Source organism: Rana temporaria, chromosome 6 (assembly GCF_905171775.1).
Source record: "Rana temporaria chromosome 6, aRanTem1.1, whole genome shotgun sequence".
Classification (NCBI taxonomy): Eukaryota; Metazoa; Chordata; class Amphibia; order Anura; family Ranidae; genus Rana; species Rana temporaria.
In genome coordinates this window covers 53,995,093-54,008,816 of record NC_053494.1, presented here as the reverse complement: position 1 = coordinate 54,008,816, position 13,724 = coordinate 53,995,093, and the positions used below count along the sequence as shown (strand labels likewise).

General features: G+C 42.9%; 1 protein-coding gene across 1 annotated transcript in view; it reads right to left on the bottom strand.

Moving 5' to 3' along the window:
* PMS2 (PMS1 homolog 2, mismatch repair system component) overlaps nt 1-13,724 on the bottom strand; it is a 59,161-nt gene that overhangs the window by 9,074 nt on the left and 36,363 nt on the right. Inside the window, exons 12-14 of the mRNA XM_040356806.1 lie at nt 13,070-13,237; nt 6,900-7,000; nt 2,431-2,600 (exon numbers count right to left, since the gene is read on the bottom strand). Coding sequence (XP_040212740.1) covers nt 2,431-2,600; nt 6,900-7,000; nt 13,070-13,237 — 439 coding nt within the window. The remainder of the gene's footprint in view (nt 1-2,430; nt 2,601-6,899; nt 7,001-13,069; nt 13,238-13,724) is intronic.

Genomic DNA, 13,724 nt, shown 5'->3' with positions numbered 1-13,724 from the left:
CACTCTCCTTCCCCTTCTCCCTCCCCTTTCCCCCTCCCCCTTCTTCTTTTTGCTGTCTCTTTTTCTTCTTTTTCTCCTCCTGTGAACCCACTGGTGATACACTGCTCAAATGTACAAGGACACCCAGGAGAAAAACTGCAGCAACTACAAATAGCCCAGAGGGACTCAATAGTTTATGTAGCAGGGCCACAACCACAACCATCAGGGCCTTGAATCGCTCTATGGAGGATCGCTGCCCTGGACCAGTAAAGCATCTTGCCAGCAAGTTCACCTGGTACACTGTACTCAGATCACTGCCCACAGGATCCAGTGCCATCTGAAAGCGTTTCAGGCCATCCCTGCTCTTGCATACAGTGTATAGGTATGTCCAGGCCTGCTGGCAGTATTGAGCATTTTGGAAAAAGCCCACCTCTTCCCCATTCGAGGTGTTAGCAACAGGCCAGAATATATGGGAATCAAAGTCCATGAAATATGTCTTCAGAGAGACACAGGAAGGCACATCCATCACCTAAGGACACAAGCTAAAAAGTCAGGCTTAGATGAGCTGGGATGGGTTATGTCTTGGAGGGAATTCCTGTCTATTCACCTGAAATAGGCAACATAACCAAAGCAATCTTAAGAAAACAAGTCTTCTGTGTCTTACGACATGGACTTTAAAGTGTAATAGACTTGGACTTTAAAGTGTGAGTTCAGCTGTACAAAAGAGCACCTTAAGCTGTCCCATTTGAGCATAATGTGCTGACCATCCTTGAGATGGTTCTACACCTTCATTTGAGTCCAGCTGTGTTTGATTATACTGATTAGACTTGATTGGGAAAGTCACACACCTGTTAATATAAGACCTTATAGCTCACAGTGCATGTCAGAGCAAATGAGAATCATGAGGTCAAAGGAACTGCCTGACGAGCTCAGAGACAGAATTGTGGCAAGGCACAGATCTGGCCAAGGTTACAAAAAAAATTCTGCTGCACTTAAGGTTCTAAGAGCATGGCCAAACTGAGCTATCGGGGGTGAGAGAGGTAAAGAAGAACACAAAGATCACTTTGGCTGAGCTCCAGAGATGCAGTCGGGAGATGGGAGAAAGTTGTAGAAAGTCAACCATCACCGCCCTCCACCAGTCGGGGCTTTATGGCAGAGTGGCCCGACAGAAGCCTCGCCTCAGTACAAAACACATGAAAGCCCGCATGGAGTTTGCAAAAAAAAAACACCTGAATGACTCCAAGATAGTGAGAAATAAGATTCCCTGATCTGATGAGATCACGATAGAACTTTTTGGCCATAATTCTAAGCGGTATGTGTGGAGAAAACCAGGCACTGCTCATCACCTGTCCAATACAGTCCCAACAGTGAAGCATGGTGGTGGCAGCATCATGCTGTGGGGGTGTTTTTCAGCTGCAGGGACAGAACGACTGGTTGCAATCGAGGGTAAGATGAATGCGGCCAAGTACAGGGATACCCTGGACAAAAACCTTCTCCACAGTGCTCAGGACCTCAGACTGGGCCGAAGGTTTACCTTCCAACAAGAAAATGACCCTAAGCACACAGCTAAAATAACGAAGGAGTGGCTTCACAACAACTCAGTGACTGTGCTTGAATGGCCCAGCCAGAGCCCTGACTTAAACCCAATTGAGCATCTCTGGAGAGACCTAAAAATGGCTGTCCACCAACGTTTACCATCCAAATAATTTTAGCAAATGGCTGCAATATAACAGAGTGAAAAATGTAAGGGGGTCTGAATACTTTCCGTACTCACTTTACCTACCAGTCAGGGCTTTCTTTTATGTCTAAACAATAACTTTCACAACCTCATTTAAAATAAATGTCTGTAGTCAACAATGTATCTTGTATTACTGTAGGGATGGAGCAGCTATTGGAACCACTGCCATCCTGTTCTTCTAAATCCTCTCTCCTGTTGTCTACAATTAGCTCAGTTCAAGTAAGTGACCAAAAAGGACAGAAAGGGTTTCCAATGTGCTATGGCACTGGTCCCAATTACTGTTCAAACCCTACAATAACTTGGGACAGAGTCATTGTTGAATGCAATAGATTTTATGAAGCTTCTTTAAAATGCAGCTGTGGAATTCATAAATAAAAAATAGAATCCTGGCTGGTAGGTTGGTTTAGCACACAATGTCACTATACCTATATGGGACACCACAGTGTACTCTTTGTAAAGCTCAACTTACACCAAGTTACACATTATCAAACATTTTTGGCAAGTTGCAGAAGCCTGAGATTTATTGGCACCTAGGCTTCCAGAAGGGTCATCGACAGTATACGTTATGATGCATTATACTGCACAAGCCAGTTGATCATCTTTATTGTACAGATTTACTAATGTCAGGGAGATACCTTGTATTAAATGCTTTTGCACCGTAAAGCCTGTAAATGATGATGTTAGAAGAATGGACTTTTTTTTTTTTAACTTACAGACTTCCTGCATGCTCGAGAGGCAAACATCTGCCTAACACGAGAGGGTCTACACATCACGCCTGGGGAGTCACTAAGCATAAATATAAGTTCCTCTATGTCCTGTTGGCCAAATGTCCAGTTTTTACTTGTAGGCAAAGAAACTAATTTGACTCTTTCCATAATTGGAGCTGAAAAATAAAACAATACAATTTTAACATACTGCTGAATATATACAGTTCAAAGTTACTACATGTCTATAACAAAAAAAAACAAAAAAACACAGATTCTATCTAAAGATTTCCATAAAATAAGTACCGTATTTATCGGCATAGAACATGCACAGGCGTAAAACACGCAACCCCAATTTTAAGAGGGAAGTTTAAAGGAACAAATGTATTCACAGCCCCCTTTACAGTACACAGTCCCCTTCCCCCTGCAGAGCGCCCCTCCCCCCTGCACTCCCAGAAGACCCCCCAGTCTCCTGGGACAGCGTTGTCAGCATTCTCTACAGTTAAGGAGTGGTGTAGGAGAAGGTGCTGGCAAGTGATTTTTTTTTATGCAGGAAGCGCTGTCCCAGGGACAGGAGAGTCGGGGCAGCCGGCCTGACACCCCCCAATGGGAGGCTTCCAGGGCGGAATGCCCAATCCCCACCCCCTGTTGGTAAAACATAGTATTAATTAAAATGGTGCTGATTGTCACAAAGCTTAACCAGAACTGACCCTCATCCCTTAATTAGATAATTAACAACACTTGTTCCTCTGAGTGGGACTTTGAAAGGGCAGTGAGCAACTATAAGGTCACATGGGAGTACAAAAATATTTAAAGTTTTAATAGTTTAAAGTTAAAAAGAAGTAGTCCAATGTACAATACACTGAATGGTTGTGAACAAGGCAGTTGCAGCTAAAATGCGTCTACCTCTGTTGTATTTTTATCCTTGTGGGGATATAATAAAATTGGACAGATTTAAAGAGCATGTATGGAGTTGTGGATTGTCCTTTATCCACAATACATAGAATGTACCAGATGCAGATACATGAATACACACTTATACAACAATTGACAACAACCATTAATCTGTTAAAAATTGTAAACAACAGAGATTCTCAACGCAATTCGAGTCTGCGACATTGATTCCCTTCATCAGGGGTAGGAAGTTACAACAGGACATGAATAAGTCTACAATTAATAGAGGGGGAAATATAAAAATATATGCATTGCAGAATAATAATAATCATATCAACAGTTGTTACATTTCTCAATTGTATGTGCACTTACCATGCAGTTTGCATAAACATTCAAAATATCTTGCAGCCACTTAAAATATGCTAGGAACATGCTGCAGCTACAGGCCCACCCATTCCGGCCAAGAAGAAAAGGCTGCAGGTTAAAGCGCATCAAGGCCCAACAGGGAGTCCCTCACAAAGGGCGCCTTAAAGCGACCCCTTATTGTTCCCCTCGTGTATCCTGCTGCGAAAAAAATTGCTTAACGTGTGTAGTGCAAACAATGTTCTTGCGTGTAGACACCCCTAAGGCAGCCATTTACTTTATTTGTGGATGTGGGGGGCTCCAAAATTTTGGGGGTGAGGGGGATAAGTTTTAATAACATTTTTCACACTTTAAAAAAATCTTCACTAAACTTTTTTTGGTGACAGGTTCTTTTTATCGGTACTGCGACCTTATGGCGGACACATTGTTGGGACCATTGGCATTTTTATAGCGATCAGTGCTATAAAAATGCATTGATTACTATAAAAATGCCACTGGCAGGGAAGGGGTTAACACTAGGGGGCGAGGAAGGGGTTAATTATGTTCCCTGTGTGTGTTCTAACTGAAGGGGGGGGGTGGGACTGACTTGGGGAAATGACAGATCGCTGTTCATACATTGTATGAACAGACGATCAGGCATATCTCCCCCTGACAGGACCAGGAGCTGTGACCAGGCTTTCACATTGAGAATGCTGGGCAGGAGTTTTTAAGGCGGTAAACCCCCTGAAAAACTCCTCAGTGTGAAAGGGGCCTAAGTGGTTTCCTTTCTGTATTAGTCACGTCACCATTTCTAGAAAAGGCTGTTTGTAGCTCAAGATCAATATTGGCATCAATCATATAAGCCATTCTGGACTCAATAGTTTGTTTTGGTGAAAATAAATTCACTTGAATCCTATGTATGATAAAGTTTGGTACTGCTTCCGGATCATTAAGGCAAGGAAAGGACCCGTTGGGTCCAAAACTGGTAGAAAGGCATCTATATTCTGAACCTACCAATGAGAAGGGGTGATTTTGATCCTATTCTACTGCAAAAAGATTGGGATTATAATTTAGGTTCCATCATTCCGAAAGGCCCTAATAATGAATGTAATCTACAGCCATTTCTGGAGGCATGATGAACATAACCAATTGTTTGCTTTCAATAGAAAATAATTCACCCTCTGTTTTTGCTCATCTATCTAATCTATTACTTTTTGATTTATAAAAAGTAAAGAAAAGATTTATTTTAATTAATAAAGTAGCTATTTCTGATGGCCCTATTAATCCCTATTCAAGATAAACTGGGAAATAACAGATAATCTCTATTCCTTCTCCTTTTCCTCTGTTTATCATTATTTCATGGCTACCAAATACACTTAATAGGATGTGTTTTCAATGGGATGAATGTTTGAGGAGTAAGGTTAAGATGACATCTAGCGACCATTGACAGCAATTACATGGTGTTACGGCTATTTAAAGCAGTTTCACCCATTTAAAAGTCAGCAGCTACAAAAAGTGTAGCTGCTGACTTTTAATAATCAGACACTCACCTGTCCCGCGGTCCAACGCTGAGGTGAACTTCCTTCCAGGGGCCACAGAGCCAGAGGAGGAAGTGGGAGCTGGGTGCCCGTAAAAACTGGGTACCCCCCCCCCCCCCAGGGTCACCATCACTTAAAGCAGAAGTTCCATTTTTGGGTGGGACTCTGCTTTAAGGTAACTTCACTGACCCCTTCTTTCTCTGGGAAAGCTAGCAACGATAGGCTAGAGAAACGCAGTGTCAGCGTGACTTTAGTAATGGAGAGACGGCTGTAGCTTGCAGTAGAAGCAGCTTTACAAGGCGGAGGCACAGTGACCCCTGGAAGCATTCGTGGGATATGGAGACACTGCAATCCATCTATACTGATATCTAGGAACTCAAACAATCTGGTGGAGCAGAGGAAAATCTGGTCTGCTTTATAGTAACTTTACTGACCCCTTCTTTCTCTGGGAAAGCTAGCAACGATAGGCTAGCGAAACGCAGTGTCAGCGTGACTTTAGTGATGGAGAGACGGCTGTAGCTTGCAGTAGAAGCAGCTTTACAAGGCGGTGGCACAGTGACCCCTGGAAGCGTTCGTGGGATATGGAGACACTGCAATCCATCTATACTGATATCTAGGAGCAGAGGAAAATCTGGAACAAACGGTGGATCCCCTAGTGGAGACGGCGGAGGTGGTAAGAGGATATTCAAACTGTATTGACTATCATATGGTTTAGGCTGACTGGCTTGAATTTCTCCATGAAGCGAATTGTTCCACGATCTGCTTCCTCCGTTGAATTTTCCTTTAAATTCCTGCATTTCAGAGTGAGCATAATATGACTGCTACAGGTCATTTCCCACTTGATTAACCAAGTATAACCTGCAGTCACAGCCATAAGCCACAGAGAACTGAGCATTAGAATGGCAGGAAGTACCTGCATGAACTTTTTACTTTATCTTTACTCATTGCTGCTCTTCAATATTTAACCTGCTCTACAGTACTTGTAACCACGCCAGTGGAGATACACATTACCTATATGGTCCTATGTAAACTTTCATTGATTATATAATGTGATTTATTAATCATAAGTAATCCTTAGATCATATTGAAGTGTGACTGCTGGGTGAATGGATGCATGCGCAGCTGCGACCCTCCCTCAGACAACATTGTATTTTTTTAATGAAGTTTTGAAGATTTTTTTCACTTGCAATCTGTGGTTTTATAGAATATGGTGCTTTTTCTATCAATAAACGTATGTGTTATTCAACCGTGGTGTTCAAAGACGTGACCTTGGGAGTTTTTTCCACCCCTTTTTGGCAGATGGCACTATAGCCAATGGTCCAGAGCAGAGCTGTATCCTTTATTGAATGAAAGAGAAATGAAACATTTCTGCATCTCTTGCATCCCTACTGTCATGGCTTCCTAGCCATCTGCTTTAGAAATGTGTACTGTATATATGTATGCATGTATATGTATGGAAAGTTTCTTAGAGCGGGTTTATACGTTTCTATATTGATACTACAAATAGAAGAACGGCTCAAAAAACAACTCTACCCCGCTACACCTAAAATGGAAGCCTTTTTATATGCGGTTTACTGTTTTATTGCACAAAACCCAAAGAAGTTTCTACTGCCTATGCATACTCTATAGAAAATATCACAAAAGGGCATTAGAATGAATCCAATGTCACTGTCAAAATATTGTCAACATTTTCATCACACATACCATCCTCATCAAAGGTAAAATCAAACCCATTTTTCTTGAATATTTCCAGATTGTCCATAAGAATATACTCATTGACTGCAGTTAAATTTAGTTTCTGAGGTCTGTAAAAGCACAACAAACATAAGATTAGCTTAAAATGGCAGAAGATTTCTACTTGTGTACGTTCTAAAATAGCGAATCGCAAGTGAATCCAGGCTGGTTGTACCCAATTTGATCGATCAATCAACATGGTACATTTAGCCTGCCCACACAATGTTCGAACCGTCTTTGACCAGCCTTATCCTGCGCATCTACTCCTTTATCTCTATGTACAGAAAACTGAAAAATGGCCTGGTAGAAAAAGGGGTATTACAGGCTGGTACACAAGTGTTTAACCATGTAAGGAATGAGCCTCTGAGATTTGATGTTTATACAAGTAAAAAAAAAAATTTTTTAATAGAAAATTACTTAAAACCCCCCAACATTATACCTTTTTTTTCTTCTAACACCCTAGAGAATAAAATGGCGGCTGACACACTGTATTTGTGTAGCTGTCTTACAAGCGCACTTTTTTTGGAATTTTTTTTTTTTTTTTTAATAAAAAAAATAAAACAGTAAATTAGCACATTTTATTTATATTGTGAAAGATAAATGTTACACCAAGTAAATTGATATTCAACATGTCACGCTTCAAAATTGCACCCGCTCGTGGAATGGCGACAAACTTTTATCCTTAAAAATATCCACAGGCAATGTTTCATTTTTTTTTACAGGTTGCATGTTTTGAGTAACAGGGGAGGTCTTGGGGTACAATTATTGCTTTCACTCTATCAACTGCAGCGATACCTCAAAAGTGTGGTTTGAAAACCATTTCATATGCGTGCGCTGCTCATGTATATGTTCGCTTCTACACGCAAGCTCAGTGGAACGGGGCGCGTTTAAACATTTTTATTTGGAGGGATACCGAGTTCAAATATTTAGGAGTAAAAATAACGTCTTCCAATGAGAACTTATATCAAAAGAATTTTATTCCGCTATTAAATGAAATAAAAACATAATTAAATAAAATGGCATCTAGACATGTATTGTGGATCTGTAGAATAAACATCTTTAAAATGGTAATTCTCCCCAAGATCATGTACAAGATGCAAATGTTACCGATTTCACTCCCACAGGTATATTTTAAAATATTAAATACGTTACTCCTAAGGTTCATTTGGCAGAAAAAAATGTAGTATCTTCTAAAGAGGCAATACGTTGATCTGTAGCCCGAGCCTTTTCCCTAAACTTCTGCATGTCATGCTTCATGAACAAAAATTCAAGCCTAAACTCACCAAAGTGATCTATGAGTTTGTTCTGACATCCCTGTATGGCTGACACGATCTGTGTAAAGGATGGCTCATCCACCCCTTCATCGTCCCAGCCTGTTCTCCTTGTATTAGGGATTCAGCCTGTCCAAAGATCTCCTCCTCTGCTTTAACTGTGCCCTTTGGGGTCTGGGACTCCCTCAATTCACTTCAGGGAGACATGGGCTGGGCAGTCTCCTCACGTCTCACCAGCAGGGGTCATTTCCTCTTCCACCCATCTGCCGGCACCATCTTGTGATACCCAGGCAAATCTTGCCAGCCATTCCCCCTGCATTTTATGTGGAAGTGGTGCGTATTTAACCATCCTCAAGGGTGCCCGCAAACTTCCAGCACACATACTCACGCAATCCTGACAAAAATTGGGCACTCTGCTCCCAGGATCAATGCAGGATCAGAAATCTATGGACAAAGCTCTGTCTCTGCCACCCTCACATGATGCACGCCAGCTCCGCCCCCATCATGTGCCTCTTTAGTGTTACAAGGTCTCAGGTGTGAATGGGGAGCAGGTGTGTTAAATTTATCACCCTCACTCTCTCATACTGGTCATTGGAATTTTAACGTGGCACCTCATGGCAAAGAACTCTCTGAGGATCTAAAATAAAAAATTGTTGTTCCACATAAAGATGGCCCAGGCTATAAGAAGATTGCCAAGACCCTGAAACTGAGCTGCAGCACGGTGGCCAAGACCATACAGCGGTTTAACAGGACAGGCCCCGCTCAGAATAAGCCTCACCATGGTCGACCAAAGAAGTTAAGTGCAGGGGCTCAGCGTCATATCCAGAGATTGTCTTTGGGAAATAGACGTATGAGTCCTGCCAGCATTGCTGCAGAGGTTGCAGGATGGGTCAGACTGTCAGTGCTCAGAAGATGATGCACAAGAAAGCCCACAAACAGTTTGCTAAAGACAAGCAAACTAATGGGACATGAATAACTGTGGTCTGAGGAGACCGAGATAAACTTATTTGGTTCAGATGGTGTCAAGCGTGTGTGGCGGCAACCAGATGAGGAGTACAAAGACAAGTGTGTCTTGCCACTAGCCAAGCATGGTGGTGGGAGTGTAATGGTCTGGGGCTGCATGAGTGCTGCCGACACTGGAAACCTACAGTTCACGGAGGGAACCATGAATGCCAACATGTACTGTGACATATTGAAGCAGAGCATGATCCCCTCCCTTCGAAGACTGGCGACAGGGCAGTATTCCAACAAGATAACGACTGCAAACACACTCTCAAGAGGTGATGGACTGGCCAAGCATGTCTTCAGACTTAAACCCTATTGAGCATCTGTGGGGCATCCTCAAATGGAAGGTGGAGGAGCGCAAGATTTCTAACATTCACCAGGTCTGCGATGTCATCATGGAGGAGTGGAAGAGGACTCCAGTGGCAACCTGTAAAGCTCTTGTGAACACCATGCCCAAGAGGGTTAAGGCAGTGCTGAAAAAAAATGCTGTTGATACAAAATATTTAAACTTTGGGCCCAATTTGGACATTTTCACTTAGGGGCGTACTCACTTTTGTTGCCAGCGGTTTAGACCATGGGTCTTCAAACTATGGCCCTCCAGTTTAGACATTAAAGCGGAGTTCCACCCAAAAACAGAACTTCCGCTTTTTGGAATCCTACCCCCATCCGGTGTCACATTTGGCACCTTTCGGGGGGAGGAGGGAGCAGATACCTGTGTAATACAGGTATTTGCTCCCACTTCCGGGTATAGATACGGTGACCTACGCCACGTCTGGCGCCTACTCCGTCCCCCCCCCCCGCAGTCTTCTGGGAGACACACAGGTCCCAGAAGACAGCAGGGACCAGTGGGAACACGCAGTGCGACCGATTCCCTTATCGAAGATGGCGGCAGCAGCACCCGAGAGCTGGACAGTTTGGCTTTGGCTGCCGACATGGCGGGCACCCTGGACAGTAAAGTGTCCATATATTAAAAGTCAGCAGCTGCAGTATTTGTAGCTGCTGACTTTAAATAGTTTATTTTTTCGGAGGAACTCCGCTTTAATGGCTGTGTGTTGAGCTATTTTGAGGGGAAAGCAAATTGACACTGTTATACAAGCTGTACACTCACTTTACATTGTAAAATATTTACAAAAATGTTAGGGGTGTACTCACTTTTGTGAGATACTGTAGCTCAGATAAGCAGTAATGCAACTTCCTATAAGGATGAGTGTTTTTTTTTTAACCCTCGCCTCTCCTACCTAGTCATCCTTGCTGTCTAAAACTCTCCTCTCAAGCACATTCCATTCACAACTAAGCATAGCAGAAATGCGCGTTACCGCTCAACTTTTTATGCACATTTTTTGAATAATATTCGGACATAGGGTAGCCCATTCACTATGTATGGAAATGCGCAGATGTGAATGCAGCCTTTAATGACACCCCAAACATGGTTAGCAGTTGCGTGTTTTGTCACGCATTTGTCACACAACAAAATGCACTACATTTGCAGCAAAACACACGCTGAAAAGACATGCAACGCTCCACAACCAAAAATGTTCTTGAATTACTTTGTGGTGTTTAAAAATTGAGGGGTGGGAAAAAAACAGCAAACCAACTTCACCCCAAACAAACCAGAGCTCAACAGAGGAACTTCAATCTTAAACAGCCGCCTGCAAGACCTTGCGGCCGAAGGAGGCATCCGAAGATGCACTCACATCCACCTTGTAAAACTTTGAGAAGGTGTGGACTGATGACCAGGTCGCTGCCTTACACACCTGTAAAACTTTCCGCATGATGGCGGAAAGCCCAAGAGGCAACAATTGCCCTGGTCGAATGCGCCGTAACCGGTAAGGGGGGCACCCTTTTAGGGCATAGGCCTGAAGCACGACCTGCCGGATCCACCTAGAAATGGTGGCCGACGAGACTGCCAAACCCTTCTTAGAACCAGTCACTGACACAAACCGAAACGGAGTCGTAGCAGACAGGTACACCCGTAGGGCTCGAACCACGTCCAAAGAATGCAACGCAGCCTCTTTTGGATTCGCCGGCCGAGGACACAAGGATGGAAGAACATTGTCCTCATCAAGGTGAAAGGCCGAAACAACCTTAGGAAGAAACAACGGCTGCGGCCGGAGCACCACCTTATCCCTGTGGATGACCAAATAGGGAGCATTGCAAGACAAGGCCGCCAACTCAGACACCCGTCTGACCGATGTAATCGCCACCAGAAAAAACAACTTCTGGGAAAGTCAATAAAGGGATCTCCCTAATGCCCTCAAACGGAGGCTTTTGAAGCACCGAGAGGACTAAATTCAAGTCCCACAAAGGCAGTGGACGACGCACAGGAGGGGCCACATGCCGAACTCCCTGCACAAACGTACGCACCATAGTGTGCGCCGCCAAGGGTTGCTGAAAGAAAACAGCCAAGGCCGAAATCTGACTCTTAATCGTACTTAAGGCGAGAGCCTGATCCACTTCACGCTGTAAGAACAGCAGAATCCAGGACATCACGTATACCCGGGGGTGCCAATTCATCTCCTCACACAGAGATGTAAGCCTTCCAGGTACGATGGTAAATCTTCCGGGAAGTAGACTTCCGCGCCCGCAGCATGGTAGAGATCACAAAATCCGACAGACCCCGGTCCCTCAGCACCTGGCTCTCAACAGCCACGCCGTTTTGTGTCCACCCAAATCTATGAAGGCCTAAGGAACATTTCGATTGGGTATAAATGATACACTGAGAGTCATGTCAAATGCTTGCACAAGCAAATCAGTTGTATAAAATAATGTTTTAGCTTCTTCAACAAAGCCTTAATAATAGACCACCATCTGTGACATGTCAGGATGGGCAGAAGGAACATATCAGTGCTTTTCAGTCACGGAGGCTGAAAGCAGATCAACTAAAGTTTGTCATAAATGGATTAACACCAGGCTTTTTCTGGCACTTTTAGTATACATGTAACAATCAGTATTTTTTTGCTAGAAAATTTCTTAGAACTCCAAGCATTATACATTTTTTTAAATGAGAGGCCCTAGAGAAAAAAATTGGTGGGTTTTGCAAATTTTTTGTCACACATTATGGTGTGGTTTTTCAAATGTAATTTTTTGGAAAAAAAATTAACTTTTTTGAATTTTAATGCAAAAAAAAAAAAAAATGTTGCTAAAATATAAAAGATGTTAGGCTGAGTAAATAGATACCAAACATGTCAGGCTATAAAAATGCGCACGCCTGTGCAATGCTGTCAAACTACACAAATTTTACTATCCATAGGCGACATTTTAAAAGCCCTTACAGGTTATCACTTTAGATTTACACAGGGGGTCTGGTGCTAGAATTACTGCCCATGATCGAACATTGGCAGTGATACCTCACATGTGGGGGACGATAGCCGTTAGCGTGCATGTAGGTCTGACACGTGTGTTCGCCTTTGCTCGCGAGCACAGGGGAACGGGGCACTTTAAGTTTATTTTCATTTTACTCTGTCATTTAATTTATTTTTATCATTTTTATTGCTATCAGAAGTGTAAACATCCCTTGTGACAGCAATAGGCATGGGACAGGTACTCTTTATTGAGATATCCCTCCCCTGCCCTTAAAAGCATTTGATCATACCAAGATGGGTGTGATCGAATGCTTTTGATTATTAAAAATGGAGCCGTTTACATCTAGGTAAAACAGAAGTGATGTCAGGTCACCACTTACGATTACTATATCACAGAGCTGAACAAAGCCGATCTGGTCTTTGTGTGGCTCTGATCTGTCAGCGGAAGCGCCGGCTGGTCGACTGGGACAGCTTTTCAGTCACAGAGGCACTGACTCAATGCAGATCAACTGAAGTTAATCATAAACGGATTAAACATTGCATTAAGCACCAATTCACTTACATGATAAGTCTTTGCCCTTGTAACACAGTGTTCTGCTGTAACATCTCAAAGTTGTACTTCTCATCTGTTGCATGCTGGTCAATAATGAAAAGGTCAGAGTCCAACTTGGTTATTATGAATCCCAGATTAAACTGGCCAAGTATTTCCATCTTTGAAAACATGTCTTTGCTGAAAAAATAAAAATAGCATTTTTATGTTCACTGTAAAATCCTTTTCTTGGAATCCATTGGGGCACACAGGAAGTCATTCACCTTCAGGTCATACTGCCACCTACAGGAGAATTGCACCCTGGCAAAAAAAAAAAACTAGCCCAGGATAACCCTCACTACTACCCACATGCCTAAGGTTTTTGTAACAAGTAGTCCCTCAATAGACTCAAATAAAAGGATTTTATAAGCAAGTACCAAAATCTAATTTTCTTGATCGTGCATTGACAGACATAGGAAATCATTCACTTCTGAGGGGTGGGCAACACCGCAAACAAATGCTAACAGGCCCAAGCAAACAGAAAACAGGCTGTGTGCAGCTCAAGAAGCTGCCTGGATAACCTTAATCTGGCATCAGCTAAGGCTGCAAAAACCACCAGGTAGTACCTGGTACGGAATATGTGACCAGAAGATCAAGTGGCAGTTTAGAAATTGGAAACAGTGTGCGT